This window comes from Apodemus sylvaticus, chromosome 20 (assembly GCF_947179515.1).
Source record: "Apodemus sylvaticus chromosome 20, mApoSyl1.1, whole genome shotgun sequence".
NCBI lineage: Eukaryota > Metazoa > Chordata > Mammalia > Rodentia > Muridae > Apodemus > Apodemus sylvaticus.
This window is the reverse complement of record NC_067491.1, coordinates 3,208,892-3,226,737: the sequence shown is the minus strand read 5'-3', so window position 1 is coordinate 3,226,737 and position 17,846 is coordinate 3,208,892. Positions and strand designations below refer to the sequence as shown.

Here is a 17,846-nt window from a genome sequence, read left to right as displayed (position 1 = left end):
TTGCTGAATATAATAAAATTCTATGAGATTGTAGAGCATTGGAAGTTTTGTTTAGTTTCCTTTTATGAGCCTCTGTCCTCCTCCCTCCATGAAGAGATGTTCCTATTCTAAGAATATATCCACTTGCAATCCACCTCTCTCTCTAGCTTTTACATTCTTTTCTACAAACTCTTCCATGACGTTCCCTGAACCTTGAGAATGTGATACAGATTATTTTTTTCCATTGATGCCTGAACATTAGGACACTGTCACAGAGTCACTTATTTCTATGAGCTTGAACAGTTTTGAGTCTTTGTATTAACCACATTGCACTGAAAAAGTAGTTGGTCAAGGCTAAAAATAACAGTAATCTAAAGGCACAGACTCAAATAGCTACAGGGGATCTTGGGAAGCACAACCTAACCATTTTTGTCACTTCACTTTTTTGGCATATGACTTTTTAAATATATTTTTGTCCTGTCTTGAAGTATCTGTGAAGTAGGTTTTGAGTCTATTCATAAAGCAGTTTGCTGAATCCATAATAAATTGCCACTACTGTGCCATTGACCTCCCTTTCCTGACATGTTGGCAGTGTAGCATGCAGGATACATATTTTATCAGGACTGTGAGGTAAAAATCAATCCCCAATGTAAAGAGCCATATTGGGGTGCTATGCCTTCCTGGCAGGAACTTGACAATGACCAAGATGAACTTCCTCTCCCAGCCTTTGAGCAGGAATTCCTGTGTTAGCCATAATCCTGCTCCAACTAGGGTGGAGCACTCAGACCAAGGTGAAGCCCTTTGTTTTCCAAGGACCTGCAGTTTCCTGAGAGGCACTAGTCACCTGACACTAGCCACCTGCAGAGCAAGCAAACTGGTTCTGCAAGAGTGATTGGTGCCTCCAGCCTTTGGGGGAAGGGGTTTTCCCCACCTATATATATTTGGAGACCCCCCATTAAACTTTGAGCCTTGATCAGGAAATTTCTCTTGGCTTCATGTTTCTTCCACCACTTCCATTCTATCCCCAGCTTTCCTTCCAGGTAACCAGGTAACCCGTTCAATGTAACTGCAGGCAGTTACACCCCAACAATGAACAAAGTGTATTTCAGAACTAAGAAAGTCAGCTAGCAGCTACCAGCCTCCTCTATCACAGTTTGATCTCTCTGTGGCCTACAAACAAAGCTTGCAGTGCCCTCAACCATATGACTTACTCTATAGTTCTGTCATGGAATCAACAGCAGTAACAAAAACCTTATGGTTTTGAACACCTTCATAACCAACAATTAATGGGAGGTAGCTTATTCCAGCACTATGATTTCCACCAAAATTATGGCTCCCCAGAGTGCTTTCACCCAAACATGTATGGTTCCTTTGTTAAAACCCTCAACTATTTTTTGTCCTCCCAGAAGCTTCCAAATCTATATGAAACTCAAAGGATAACATATCATGAAAGAAATTTTACAGGGAATAAACAGGATCCTTAAAAAGAAATCATCTTTCATTACAAGTAAATTCCTATTGTTTTGGTAGTCAGTAAGTAATAATATAATGAGATAAAAACAGTAGTATGGTTCTATACAGCATGAAAGATCTATACAGCATGAAAGATCTCATAACTTGAATGAAACATCACTCAAAAAAGGATTGTTGGAGAAAATCAGCATATATGGAATATACCTCCACCTCTAGCACTCCCTAATCCACATTTATTTTCCATGAATGTCCTCATCCTGGGGTTTGGCTATTGCTGTCACACCACTACACAGCTAAGTATCACCAGTGTTCACAGCAAGCTAACTTTCACTCCTCTAAAGCTTAAAAAGAAGCAGGGCTACAATCTTATTTCTCCTTTAGCCACACATACCTGCTGAAAGTGCTTCATGTTATGTGAACATTCTCTACCACCAATTGTTTTATATATATATATTTGCTTGGGATATATGCACACAATATACTTTTTGAGGAAATAACTGTTTAATCTTTGTAAGCTGTGCCATTTTGTCCTGAGAGTCTTCTGTGAACAGTTGCTGGGCTTTATCCAGAAACTGAATGGCATAGCACTTGGCTCTCTGCCAGTATTTTCCTTAGGATATCTTGCTAAGAATCTTTCCATATTTGCCTGTAAGTGACCCACATAAGCATTGTTATCAATTTTGCCCATTGCTTTTTCTCTACCATCTTCTTTATGAAACCAATTTGAGAGCCTAATTAATTCAGATCTTCTACTTCACAATGATTGTGCCCAATTATGGAGTTCAGCAAAACTACTAAGACTCAATATCAGTCCTAAGGTCCCTTCTACATCAACTGTTTTGTTAAAACCCCTCTGTCAACTGAGCATCAAATGCTATATCTTGCATATCAAGTTACCAGAGTATAAGAGTTTTTCTTCTATTGTCCTCCAGCTTCTTATACTCATGAAGTCAACCAAAGATCCTTGGATCAGGAACAAGTTCCCTTTAAACTGATTCAGGTAATGGAAACTGTCTCAAAGAAGGAAGGCCAGAGAGATTACTGTTTCCGCACTTACATAGTAGTCAGAGTCCTGTCCAACCCTGTGTCCCAGCCTCAGAATATATGCTTTAAAGGTCCTTTCATTTTCTGCTTATCTCTTCCGTAATTAAAGCAACTCAGATACCTCATTATCATAGTTTCCTGTCATCATTATGGCTCCCTTATGCATGACACATCAAGGACTTTCCCTTTCTCTGTGTTAAAAGTTAAACCTGAATGGCATGCTCTGACACGTAAGCTTTTTCCCCCTCACTGTTCAGTACTTACCATGAGTTCTAAGCCCTTGGATCCCAGGATGAACTGTTTATCACATTTATAATGTGTACAGTCTTGGATTACAATAACCACAATAAATGACTCCTTTTTCATACCTTTTTTTTTTACCACTTTCCCTGCTAAATTTCAGGCTAATGCTTAAGCATCAAGTGTTTTTCCTACTGTAATTTATCTCTTATATAGCTAAGTTTTTTCAAGACAGCAAACTCTGCCTCAACTTTCTGTCATGATGTCTATAGTAGAGGCCATTAAACAATAGCCAGAGGCTGATTACATTTTCTTCTCTTATATATTTTAAGTATCTGCAATGTGCTCCAACATTCATACCCATTTGATGCTATTACTGTATTTATGAAGTGGTCCCCAATCATCAGTGAGGAACTCCATCATGTTCTTCATAGAGAAAAGTCGTATGGGGTGAAACCACAATCTACTCTTGTATTACATATCACCCATTACAAAGCATATCCAATTGCCATTACAGTGAGTAGGCACACCATTTCATAACATATGGAGAACTGTAGACATATGCAGACTGCCCAACAAACACTTTACCCTCAGAGAGGTGAACCTTTGTCTCCTATCTCAAGAGCCAAACAACTTCTTATCCAAACTTATTCATGGATTTATTGTTTGGTCTCACTTTGGGTACCAATTGTGTTGTGTGACTTTTCCTGTGAAGACATGAATAAATGTCGACTTATCCCAGTGTTTTCACCAAAGTCTAGCTTGTTAAACCAATAAATATTTGATGATATTTACAGGATGACAGATGCTTCAGAGAAAGCTAAATTACCATAAAACCGACCCTACTTTTACGTAGCAATTTATGAAAGCTGCATCTATGCAGCTTTTTGCTCTGTGTGTGAACAGTTTCAATAAACAGAGTTTTATCTACACAACAGTTTTATAATATTTTATATCGTTGGAATTCTGAACTTCCAAAACCTATTAAGTTTCATGAACTTTCTGATCATTTAAATTTCATTTAGCTTTCAGAGCCCTATGAGCATCTCACTTTCCTGCAAGAAGACATGTTTACATTAACAGAAAATATGTATATAGCATCTTATTAGCATAATACTTTGTATTATAAGGAGAAATGATGACATACAGTTTGAAAGAATACATGTATTTCTGTGAAAAAATGCTTCACACACACTCTTGTTAACTCCAAGGATGATAGTTCCTAAATATAAATGTAGATGCTTGCTCCACAGTAAGCCTTCATACCAAATGCACGCTATGGTCATGTTTTCATTTAGCCAATATCACAGTGCCTTTGAACTTGTAATAAAATGTAATAGACATATACGTCATAATTTTTAACAACTATATGGGTCAATTTTCATATTTGCTACATAGACAAATGCAATTATACTATAAGGTGAGAATTTGATTTGCTTTTAGAATAAACAAAATAATATTCTATGCATCTGTACTAGAATTATTACTATATAAAACTTATGAAATTATATTTGTTGCCATATACAATAGGAAAAATGCCTACTAAATAAAGGTTTCATAAATATCACTGAGAACAATTCCCACCTAATATTTTTTTTGCAGCATCCTTCACATCTCTATTTCTTAGACTATATATTAGGGGGTTCAACAAGGATGTTATAAGTGTGTAGAACACAGCTACAATCTTGCTTTTCTCTGGAGAGGAGATGGACCCAGGCTGGGCATACATGAAGAACACAGTTCCATAGAATAAACTCACCACTGCTATATGAGAGCCACAGGTAGAGAAAGTCTTACTCCTCCCGTGGGTGGAGGGGATCTTCAGGACAGTGGAAAGGATGTAGGCATAGGAAATCAGAATGATAGTTATGGTGGAGATGACAATGAGAGCAGAAAGAATAAACAGCACAATCTCATTCACAAAAGTGTCAACACACGAGATCTTGATCAGAGCTGGGACATCACAGAAAAAGTGATCCACCCTGTTTTCTCCACAGAAACGCAAGCTGAAGGTGAATCCTGTTTGTATCATGGAGTTGATGCAGCCGCAGACATAGGAGCCAGTTACTAACTGAACACAGACTTTTTGGGACATGTGCACATGGTAAAGGAGAGGAGAGCAAATGGCTGAGAATCGATCGAATGCCATGACAGCAAGAAGAAAACATTCAGTTGTAACAAACAAAGCAAAGAAGAAGAATTGGGCAGCACAGCCATTATAGGAAATTTTCTTTTCACTTGTCAAAAAGTTGGCTAAGGTTTTGGGAGCAATGACTGTAGAATAGCAGAGATCTAAATAGGACAAGTTTCTAAGAAAAAAATACATAGGTGTTTGAAGTCTGGAGTCCATCTTAATAACAGTTATCATGCTGACATTTCCTACCACGGTGACCATGTAGATCATCAAAAACACTAAGAATAAGAAGACCTGAAACTTTGGAGAAGTTCTGAATCCCAACAGGATGAATTCTGTTAACTCTGAGTAATTCCTCTTCAATTCACCCTTCATAACTAATATGGAGATAAAACTACAAAATGAAGAAATAAAATAAGTGAGGGGTCAGATCTAATTTTAGTATAAACATAAACAATTTCATAAATATATTTCATGAACATAAACAATCTGTTGCTATTGTTAAAGTCTTCCCATTGAAGAGCTTAATCCAGTGAGAGTTTTATCACTATATGTGTAATAAAGGCAGATTGAGGCTCTGTGTTCTATATGAGAAAACTGAAATTCCAGAAAGATGTCTGAAATCATGAGACGTTTCATTTTGGATTTTCCCCTTGATTTTATGGCCTGTTTACTGTCACTAAAATTTGTGAATATCAATGATTTATATATATTGGACACATAATCTTTCCAGACTGTGCATTATTTAGAAAATTATAATATTTTCTGAGCAGATATGAGAATGTTATTTGATTTGAAATGATCTTATCTACTAAAGAAAACGTAGAATGTCATTATATATAGAGAGAGAGATAGACACCCATATCCAACTTTATACATGAGAGGGAATCTTTCTACTTTAGACAATACCCTCATATCATTATTTTCTCTACCTATAAGATAATATAAAAAAATTCAAGTATTCTTATGAGTACATCAAAAGAAGAATACAAACAAACCTTTCATTAGCCTGAAGTATTTCCACAGCATTGATTGTAATTGCTCAGTGTCCAGTCCCTAACTTAGATTTTCTTGCATTAGCAAACACTAGAAATATTTTAGAAGATATCTTAATGCATGTTTGATGGACTTGAATCTTCTTGTTCTGTTTCACTGATTAAAGTGGCAAGAAGGCCTGGAATGAATCCAGAAAGAAACATCCCTATGGGACCGGAAACCAAGGAGTTGGGCAAGCATCACCTCTATAAATATTCCATGGAGATCAGAAATTTCTTGCATCAATAAGATACTTGGTGTCATGATTCAGAAAAGGAAAGAAAAATAAACAAAATAGAAATTAGGATTTTTAAAAATTGGAATTTAAGAATGGAAAAAGATTATTAATTGGTACACTTATCAAACCTTTGGAAAATTTAAAAAGCTCTCTGGAAGACATGACAACTGACTTTCTACACAATAGAAGCTAATAAAACAGACACAATGTGACAAAACATACACATGGTTCCTTTTTCATAGTCTTTATTATCACATAGAAGTTCAATAATATTTTAATAGATTATAGACTTTACATTTATAGACGCATTTCTTATATGTTTGTGTGTTGTATGCATGTGTGTCTGCATGTATATGTGGGTATATATTTGTGGATATACTAACTTACAGCATATTCCTCAACTAAGCTAACCTTAAGGTAGTTTGAAATGATCTATAACAGAATGTGACTATCACCATTGTAGCTATATCCATTGAATTTGGATATGCTTGCATTTATGTCCTCCAGAACAGAAGTCCCAGATGTGTAGCATCACACACAGCTAGGTTTAGCAGATCTAAACTCAGGTGTTCATGTTTGTAAAACAGGCAATTTACACACTGAGCTTCTTCCCAGCCAAAGACTCATTTCTTATCTTTACTGTTAATACAATGTGCTGACATTAGTCAAGAGACAATAATATAAAAATATTTGTTAATCAATAGAAGCAATGTATTTTTTAAACTAGCTAAACAGTTAACAAAATGCACTACCTAAAGTATACATTGGGTCACCATCTTGACTTCAGGCATAGGGAGAAGTGTTAATAAAATTTAGTGTTAACCATTTAAGCTCAAAAGCCAGAATGTTAGTTAGAGGACAGGACTGTGACAATAATATGAAAGAAATAATATAAGAGAGAAAAGGGGCTGAGAAAATGACTCTGTTGATAAATTGTCTTCCATAAACAGCTGAACTTAATGGATATGACTGTAACTCTGGGAGCATTGAGAAATGAAGACAGTTGAACCCCTGAAGTTCATTGGCCAGCCAATCTAAATAAACTGATGAACATACAAATGCATGCTCATTTGTATACATATGTGCAAAAACCACAGTAACAAGTACATAATGAAAAAATGTTGTCTATGTATTTATTTATCTTAATTTTTAAATTCATTCATTTATCCACTTTACATCCCAATTGCAGGCCCCTTCTTCTCATCCTCCTTTACACAGCCTATCCACCCATCTCCCATCACCATCCCCTTCTCCTCTGAGAAGGGGTAGCTGCACCCTCATACCAACCCACCCTGTTACATCAAGACACTGCAGGACTAGGTACTTCCTCTCTCACTGAGGCCAGATAAGACAACCCATTTAGAGGAAAAGGATGCACAGACAGGGAACAGAGTCACTCCAATTGTTGAGGGACCTGAATAAAGACCAAGCTGCACATCTGCAACATAAGTGCAGGGAACCTAGATCCAGCCCTTGTATGATTTTTGATTGGTGGTTCAGTCTCTGGGAGCCCTCAAAGGTCCCAGGTTAGTTTCTTCTGTTGGTCTTCTTGTGGAGTCCATATCTTTTCTGGGTTCCTCAATTCTTCCCCCAACTTTTCCCACAAGACTTCCAGAGCTCCATCTAATGTATTTCTGTGGATCTCTGCATCTGCTTCAGTCAGCTGCTAGAACCTCTAGTGGACAGTTATGCTAGGCTCCTGTCTGCAAGCATAACAAAGTATCATTAACAGTGTCATAGACTGGTTCTTGCTCATGGAATGGATCTCATGTTGCGCCAGTCTTTGGTTGGCCATTCCCTTAGTGTTTGGTCCATTTTTCTGCCTGTGCTTCTTGTATATGGGACAAATTTTGCGTCAAAGTTTTTTGGTCCCTCTTCTGGGAATCCTGCCTGCAAAAAGTCTCGTGCAAATAGATCCATATTTATCACCCTGCATAAAACTCAAGTCCAAGTTGATCAAAGACTTCAACATAAAACTGGAGACAATTTCCTGAACAGAACACCCATAATTCAGGTACTAACATCAACAATTAATATATGTAACCTCATACAATTGAAAACTTTCTTTTTTTTTTTATTATTATTCGATATAATTTATTTACATTTCAAATGATTTCCCCTTTTCTAGCCCCCCCACTCCCCGAAAGTCCCGCAAGCCCCCTTCTCTTCCCCTGTCCTCCCACCCACCCCTTCCCACTTCCCCGTTCTGGTTTTGCTGAATACTGTTTCACTGAGTCTTTCCAGAACCAGGGGCCACTCCTCCTTTCTTCTTGTACCTCATTTGATGTGTGGATTATGTTTTGGGTATTCCAGTTTTCTAGGTTAATATCCACTTATTAGTGAGTGCATACCATGATTCACCTTTTGAGTCTGGGTTACCTCACTTAGTATGATATTCTCTAGCTCCATCCATTTGCCTAAGAATTTCATGAATTCATTGTTTCTAATGGCTGAATAGTACTCCATTGTGTAGATATACCACATTTTTTGCATCCACTCTTCTGTTGAGGGATACCTGGGTTCTTTCCAGCATCTGGCAATTATAAATAGGGCTGGCGCAACATGAGATATAAAGAACTCAAGAAGTCAGAAAACAACAACGCAAATAACCCAATTGAAAACTGGGGTACAGAGCTAAACAGAGGATTCTCAACAGATGAATATCTAGCAACTGAGAAGCACTTAAAAATGTTCATCATCCTTAATCATCAGGGAAATGCAATCAAAATGACTCTGATATTCCAACTTATACCCATCAGAATGACTAAGATCAAAAACCTCAAGTACTAGCACATGCTGGCAAACACATGGAACAAAGGGAACACCCCTCCCTTGCTGGTGGGAATGCAAACTTGTATAACCATTCTGGAAATCAATTTGTCCGTTTCTCAAAAAAGTTGGGAATAGCCCAGTTTTTTATACCACTCCTGGGCATATACCAAAAGATGTTCCACAAGGAGAGTTACTAAATTATGTTCATAGACACTTTATTATTAATAGACAAATACTGCAAACAATCCAGATGCACCTCAGCTGATGAACAGGTAAATATGGGTTTATTTGCACAACGGAACACTATTTGGCTATAAAAGCCAAGGACATGATAAAATTTGCAAACAAATGGATGGAACTAGAAAAATTGATCTGGAGTGAGGTAACCCATACCCAAAGAACAACCATGGTATGTACTCACTTATAAGTAGTACATTATTCATAAAGTACAGGATACCCACGCTACAATCTACAAACCCAAAAGCTAAATAACAATGAGGGTGCAAGGGAAGATTATTGAATCTTACTCAGAAAGGGAAATAAAATTGTCATTGCAGTTGAAAGGAGAGAAGGAACTGGATGAGAGAGAGATGAGGAGGGGAACCTGGGGGCTGGAGGAACTCAGGTGTAGGGAGAAACAAGGAGAGAGGGCCAGGATAGTGAATGGAAATTAGCAGGGGGCAAATGGGGCATCTCTCAAATGTGGCAGAGACCTGGGATGGAGGAGGCTCCAGGGAGTCTAGTCTGTATATTTTCACTGTGCTATTGAGACTGTTATTATTCAGAATTATTATTAGAAAATGTGTGTTAATTCCTGAAATTGTGTTGAATTTGCAATGTTTTCCCTGATCTCTTTTGATTAGTACTTCTGGCACTGTTTTTTGTTCCAGTGACCATTTGGTTATATTTATCCTTCTGTTCACTAAAGTCCTTCTTTTCATATCTAAGTAAAGTTCATTAATCAGTCATTAATTCCCTTAATATGCTTTTATTTGAAAGGTTTTATTCCTTCTTTATTTTTAATATAATTTTATTAGACATAATGGTTTGGGTTGTCAGTTGCGACCTTTCAGAACTTGGAGTTCATCTTTCCAGGCACTCTGGCTTTACACTGTTCTGTTGGTTACGCACATGTTATTCAATGAGCCTGCCTATAAGTGACTTCACCTTTTTATCTTGCAATTTTTAATATACTTTAATCTTCATTTTTAATGTTTTAATTGTAATATGTCATAGAGTGTTTCTTTTCTCATTCTGTCAATTTGGATTTTTTTTTGACCTCTTAGCTGCCAGGGGATCTCCTCCTATGGGTGTAGAAAATTAACTTTAGTGAAAATATTTTCTACTCCTTTGATACAGTATTCTCATCTCTCTATGCCCCAGATCCTAAGGTTAGGTGTGTTTGTGGTGTCCCAAAGTTCCCTTCATAGATGTTTGTAAATATATTATTGAATGTCATTAGTAGTAAAATTCTTCTGCTTTGTCTTCTAGCCTTCATACTCTATTCTATGTGATCCACTATATTAGTGAGGATTGCTATCAAGGCATTATTTATATTTAATTATTTTTTTAAAGTGTGTGTGTGTGTGTGAGAGAGAGAGAGAGAGAGAGAGAGAGAGACTCTTAAGTTTCTGCTGAGGCTGAGGCCAGAGGCTTCATATACCAACAAAGCTAGATTTAAAGGCGGGTGTGAGAGGCGTGGCACAGGTGCTGAAAGCTGACTTCTAAACCATCATCCCAGCTTCCCACTGAATTTTTATTTTTATTGCATTTGCATCTCCAGAACTGTTGCACCTTTTGTGTTTTTACACAACAGTATCTTTATTGAAATCTATGTTTATATCTCATTCTGGTTTTTCGTTATCGTCTTCTTCGATGTGGTGTTTTGTTTGTATTTTAGATTTGGGTTTTTGGATCTCTTTTGGTTAATTGTTCTGGGATTATTTATTTCCTGTGTCCTCTTCTGTATAGCTAATCTTGTTAAAATTATGTTTTCTTTCCAGTGTCTTCTATAGACATATTGATAGACATAAATATATCATATATATTGATAGACATAAATTGCTTACATTTATTTTGATCATGAAATTTTCTGTGGTTTTTTTTTTTTAGAGACAGGATTTCTCTGTATAGCCCTGGCTGTCCTGGAACTCACTCTGTAGACCAGGCTGGCCTTAAACTCAGAAATTCACCTGCCTCTGCCTCCCAAGTTCTGGGATTAAAGGCATGCGCCACCACTGCCTGGCTTAAATTTTTTTTTCTATAGAGTATAATTGATAGTTTTTCTGGGAACAGTAATCTGGGGTGGTTGTCTGTGATCATTTAGATCTTGTACAATATTCATTCAGACATTTCTGGCGTTTAGCCTTCACTTGAAAGTCAGGTGTTATTCAAATTGCCCTGTCCTTATGTGTGACTTGGTTACCCCGCCCCCTTGGTATTTTTAATATCCTTTTTTTTTTTGTATTTTAATGCACTTGATTATTATGTGTTATGAAGAATCGAGATTTTTGTTCTGTTTTTTTAATCTGTATGCTTCTCTCACCTTGATCTTCATTACATTCTTTAGATTGGGGAATTTTTCCTCTATGATTATGTTTAAAATATTTTCAGTGCTTTTTACCTGAATTTCTTCTCTTTTCTTTATACCTATTGTTCATAGTTTTGAAATTTTTGGTGTCCTAGATCTCCTGGATATTTTGTGTCAGGTTGCTTTTAGATTTAAATTTTTGACTGTATGATCCATTTCTTTTGCCTTTGTTTTTGAGATCTGCAATTCTCTTTTATATTTTATTCAATCAGTTGATAAGATTTTCTTCTGAGTTTTTTTTTTGATTGACTTCCTGAGATTTAATTTTGAATTTTATTTTATTTTAGGTTTTTCTTTTTTCTTCTATCTTTTTATTTATTCTTCTGTCATGAAATATATTCCAACTTTATCCTACTCTCCCTACACTCCTCCCAGCTCATTCTACCTTTCCTCTCTCTAAGATCCAATCATTCTGTTTCCATCAGAAAAGAACAGGCTTCTCATGGATATCAATTGCCAAACACAACATAAAAAGATCCAGTAAGACTAGGCATAAACCCTCATATCAATAATGGATGAGGTAAAACAGTAGGAGGACAAGTGTAAGAGCAAAGACTCAGAGACACCCCACTCCTACTGTTAGGAATCCCATAAAACATCCATGCTAAAAAACCACAAAGTATTTGCAGAGGCCTAACATTAACCCATGCAGGCTCCATGATTCTCACTTCAGTTCTGTGAGCTCCCATGAATCCTTCATAGTTGACGCTGTGGGCTGTGTTCTCCTGTCATCCTTGACCTATTATCTTTCCTTCTCCTTTTTCTGTGAGGTTCCTAGATATCTGAACCATCCAGGCAGTGTTGGGTATAGGCTCCCTCTAGTCACATGGACCTCAGGTTAGATCAGTCATCAGTTGGTCACTCCAATAAGTTCTGAGCCTCTATTGCCTCATACATTTTGAAAGAAGAACAGGTTGTAGGTTGAAGGTTCTGTGGTTAGGTTGGTATCCCATCCCACCACTGGAAGTCTTGCCTGGTTTCAGAAGATGGATGGTTCAGGCTCCACATCCTCCATCACTAGGAGTCCTTGCTGGGATCACCTTCAAGGTTCAAGGAAGTTTCCACTAAACTAGGTTTCCACATAGTTCTACAAATGCTCCCCGATTCCAGTCATCTCTCTTAGTTTCTCCCTCCATCTCTTCATACCCCCACCTGATCCCTCCTGTTCTCATCCCCACCTGCTCTAAGTCCAAAAGCATTCTACTCTATTTATCCTTCCCAGGGAGATCCATGCACCCCCAAGAGCCCTCCTTGTACTTAGCTGTACTGGGTTCGTATATAGTATGATTGCCTGGAACCATCATAGGACAAGATAATAACTAGCAGGTGATCTTCCTGAAGTGACTTCACTTTAGATTATATTTACAACAAAACTCCAATAGGCAAGGCCTAAGAATAAATCATTTTAGGAAATATTTTTCTATTAATATGCTTTTTCTGTTATTATTAAACATATATGACAATCACTAAGTATTAGCCCACCCATTTGAGCAGATCTCTGCAGATCTATGAAGATGTACTGTCTTGTAGTGATGTTATATAGACATATAGATGACTTCCTAATTCTTAATGATGATCCTACAAGAATTCCTAAAATTATATCAGTATGAATTAAGCTCTTTTATAGTGGGACTGCTATTAGGTCTCTTCTGATAGTCAAAACTGCAATGAGAACCCTAGAAGTCTCCCATGTGTCATCAGTTAATTGATAGCAACCAAACTTTCTACTACTCAGCATATTCCAAGATATTGTAAAACTATTAACCAAAGGTCATAAATAGGGAACTAATGATTTATTATAGGTGCTAGGATAGAAGATAAAATATTGACTGACTTTATCTACACAAATCTTCACCAATAACTCAGTTATGTTTTTTAACTTTCAATGAACCTGTGGAACTGTAACAGGTGGTAAATGTTTAGCCAGATAATTATTCCTAATGGATATGCATGTAAACATTCTCTGTTGTCAACTTCTATTTCAATTTATGATTTGATTTTTATGTGTGAATGTTTTTACTCAGGAATTTATTTATTATTTCCTCTTTAATGTCCTTGACCATATTAAATTGCTATTTGTGGTCCTTCTGTAGTCTTTGTCTTGTGCTTAATCAAAACTGCTTTTTTCCAGGTTTCTAATGATAAAGGTGTTGGTTTCAGGAAGAGGTACACTATTTTAGTTGTTCATGTTCATGTTTATTGCACTAAGAAGCAGACATCTGGAGTAATAATGTTTGTGATGTTTCTTGGTGTGAATGCCTGATCTGACTTTGTTGAGTAGGTTTTCATTTCTTTGACTGCTATTGCTCCAGTTTAACAAGTGGTAGAAGAAGGATTCTTGTTTGTCAGTCTTGGAGCCACTGTGGGTTTTAGGATTCAAACCTGGGAGTTCTAACTGACTAAAGTTCTACTCGGAATTTTGGATTAAGACACTAAACAGTTTCAGATTGGCATAAGTAGGGGAAGTTGATAAGACAGAAGGTAAGAGAAGAAAGCTAACTCTCAAAGTATCTTAAGTAGGCTTCAGGATCTGGCTCTATAGAGAGCAGAGGCAGAATTAGGGGTATCCTGGATCCATGTTATGTGTGTTGTTGAATCCCAGGAAGTGGAGATAGGCTGAGAGGACCTGTTTTTGTCTTCAGGTGGTTTAGACATAAGTATAATCTTTTATTATTTTTTTTTTTGTCTAGAAATCCTTTTGAGTTGTTTTAATCGGCATAACCAATTTTTTTTGCAGGAGGTATGCTGTCTTAGACTTTTATGTTGTTTCTGGATTTTTGAGGTTTGTGCACTTGGAGTTAGTTGAAAGAATAAAAATGTGTATTTAGGGCTGATGGTCAAGGGAGTGCTTACCTGTTAGCTCCAACACCTAAGGGAAATGAGGTAGCATTGGCAGTGGCTCAAACTTAGACAGTCCCCTTAGGTGTAAACATCAAAAGCTGAACAGACCAAGAAGTCTGAGGCTACTGGTCTGGGGCTTTCAGTGCCTAACATTTCTGTGGTGGATAAGTGACAAGAAAGTGAAGCTGAGGGGCTGAGTCTTCGAGGGACTTTACTTATTGGCTCTGAGGAGTAGGCAGACCATAAATTGTGTGTCACTATTAATCTTTTGAGAATTATTTTATTGAAAACAAGTTGCCTTTCTTTTCTGTTCTCAGAGCTGATTTCTTTGATTTTGACAATTTTATGTGATGATGAATGGATTTCTTACATCATGTCATTAGATGCTAAAAAAACATTGAACAAAATTCAACACTCCTTCATGGTAAAAGTCTTAAAACGATCAGGAATTCAAGGTCCATACCTAAACATAATAAAAACAATATACAGCAAACCAGTAGCCAATATCAAACTAAATGGAGAGAAACTTGAAACAATCCCAGTAAAATCAGAAACTAGACAAGGCTGCCCACTCTCTCCCTATCTATTCAATATAGTACTCGAAGTACTAGCCAGAGCAATTAGACAACAAAAGGAGGTTGAAGGGATACAAATTGGAAAGGAAGAAGTCAAAATATCACTATTTGCAGATAATATGGTAGTATAGTTAAGTAACTCCATAAATTCCACTAGAGAACTCATAAACCAGATTTAAAAAAATATTCAGCAAAGTGGCTGGATATAAAATTAATTCAAACAAATCAGTAGCCTTCCTCTAGTCAAAGGATAAACGGGGTAAAAAAGAAATTAGTCACAATAGTCACAAATACTATAAAATACATTGGCGTGACTCTAACCACGCAAGAGAAAGATCTGTAAGTCAAGAACTTCAAGTCTCTGAAGAAAGAAATCAAAGATTTCAGAAGATGAAAAGATCTCCCATGCTAATGAATAGGCTGGATCAATATAGTCAAAATGTCCATCTTGCCTAAAGCAATATACAAATTCAATGCAGTCCCTGTGAAAATTCCAACTCAATTCTTCATAGAGATAAAAAGAGCAATTTGCAAATTCATTTGGAATAAAAAAAAACAGGAAAGTGAAAACTATTCTAAACAATAAAAGAACTTCTGGAACCACCATCCCTGACCTCCAGCTGTATTACAGACCAATAGTGATTAAAAAAAAAAAAAAGTAAAACAAAACAAAAACCTGTATGATATTGGTACAGACAGGTAGATCAAAGGTAAAATTGAAGACCAAGCAATGAACCCACACACCTATGGTCACTTTATCTTTGACAAAGGAGCTAAAATTATCTAGTGGGAAAAAGGCAGCATTTTCAGCAAATGGCGCTGGTTCAACTGTCGGCCAGCAGGTAGAAGAATGCAAAGTGATTCATTCTTATCTCCTTGTACAAAGCTCAAGTCCAAGTGGATCAAGGACCTCCACATACAACCAAATACACTGAAACTAATAGAAAAGAATGTGGGGAAGAGGACACATGGGCACAGGAGAAAATTTCCTGAACAGAACACCAACGGCTTATGCTCTAAGATCAACAATTGACAAATGGGACCTCATAAAACTGCAAAGCTTCTTAAGGCAATGGACACTGTCAATAGTACAAAACGGCAACCAACAGATTGGAAAAATATTTTTATCAATCCTACATCAGATAGAGGGCTCATACCCAATATATACAAAGAACTCAAGAAGTTAAATTCCAGAGAATCAAATAACCCTATTAAAAAATGGGGTACAGAGCTGAAGAAAGAATTCTCAACTGAGGAATATTGAATCACTGGGAAACACCTAAAGAAATGCTTAACACCCTTAGTCATCAGGGAAAATGCAAATCAAAACAACCCTGAGATTCCACCTCACACTAGTTAAAATGGCTAACATAAAAAACTCAAGTGACAGCAGATTATGGCCAGGATGTGGAGAAAGAAGAACACTCCTTCATTGCTGGTAGGATTGTAAACTGGTACAACCACTCTGGAAATCAGTCTGGTGGTTCCTCAGAAAACTGAACATGGTATCACCTGAGGACCCAGCTATACCACTCCTGGCTACCCAAAAGATTTTCCAACACATAACAAGGATGCATGCTCCACTGTGTTCATAGCAGCCTTATTTATAATAGCCAGAAGCTGGAAAGAACCCAGGTGTCCTTCAACAGAGGAATGGATACAGAAAATGTGGTACATTTATACAATGGAGCTATTAAAAACAATGACTTCATGAAATTCTTATGCAAATGGATAGAACGAGAAAATATCATGCTGAGTGAGGTAACCCAATCACAAAAGAACACACATGGTATGCACTCATTGATAAGTGGATATCAGCTCAAAAGCTTGGAATACCCAAGATACAATTCACAGACTATATGTAGGTCAAGAAGGAAGACCAAAGTGTGGATGCTTCAGTCCTTTTTAGAAGGGGAACAAAATACTCATGGGAAGAAATACAGAGACAAAGTGTGGAGCAGAGACTGAGAGAAAGGCCACCCAGAGACTGCCCCACCTGGGGATCCATCCTGTACACAGTCACCAAATCCAGACATTATTGCAGATGCCAAGTGCTTGCTGACAGAAGCCTGATATAGCTGTCTCCTGAGAGGCTTTGCCAGAGCCTGACAAACACAGAGGCAAATGCACACAACCAGTCATTGCACTGAGCCTGGGGTCCCCCCTCCCCCAGCAATGGAGGAGTTAGAGAAAGGACTGAAGGAGCTGAAGGGGTTTGCAACCTCATAGAAAGAACAACAATATCAACCAACCAGACCCTCCAGAGCTCCCAGGGACTAAACCACCAACCAAAGAGTACACATGGAGGGACCCATGGCTTGAGCCACATATGTAGCAGAGGATGGCCTTGTCAGGCATCAATGGGAGGGGAGGCCTTTGGTCCTGTGAAGGCTTGATACCCCAAATGTAGGGGAATCCCAAGGTGGTGAAGTAGGAATGGGTGGGTGGTTGGGTGAGGACCCTCATAGAAGCAGGGGGAAGGGGAAGGGGATGGGGGTTTGAGGAGGGGAAACCAGGAATGGGAATAACATTTGAGATGTAAATAAAATATCCAATAAAAGGAAAGAAAAAACCTGTTTTAAATTCAAAAAATGCACTCAGATCTTTGAATTTAAATGTCTAGGTTCCTCTCCCAAGTTGTTATATTTTCAAGCATTATTCATTAAAATAAGCTTCTTTCTACTTTCTTGTGTTCTTCCCTCCCCCCCCCCACCGTATTAAACCATTTTATTTTTTTAATTAAATATCATCTTCATTTACATTGCCATGGTAAAACCTTTCCCAATTTCCCCCATCCCCCAATCCCCCCAACTCCTCCTCCCTCCCCCTGCCTCCACGGATATGCCCCTCCACCCGACACAATCCCCCCTCCCCCCTCAGTTCCCCTTTGTTGGGGCCTCTGTTGAGCCTTTACCTAATCGAGGA

At 37.6% G+C, this 17,846-nt stretch overlaps 1 protein-coding gene across 1 annotated transcript; it reads right to left on the bottom strand.

The window, feature by feature from the left end:
• Positions 1 to 4,300: 4,300 nt before the first annotated feature.
• LOC127671113 (olfactory receptor 12-like) lies at positions 4,301 to 5,245 on the bottom strand. The gene has a single exon (XM_052165795.1). The coding sequence runs from the start codon at positions 5,243 to 5,245 to the stop codon at positions 4,301 to 4,303; it is 945 nt and encodes a 314-aa protein (XP_052021755.1).
• Between the last annotated feature and the right edge of the window lie 12,601 nt (positions 5,246 to 17,846).

What these genes read in the sequence shown, in the direction of transcription:
- LOC127671113 (XM_052165795.1), bottom strand. Translation starts at nt 5,245, where the DNA reads ATGAAGGGTGAATTGAAGAGGAATTACTCAGAGTTAACAGAATTCATC.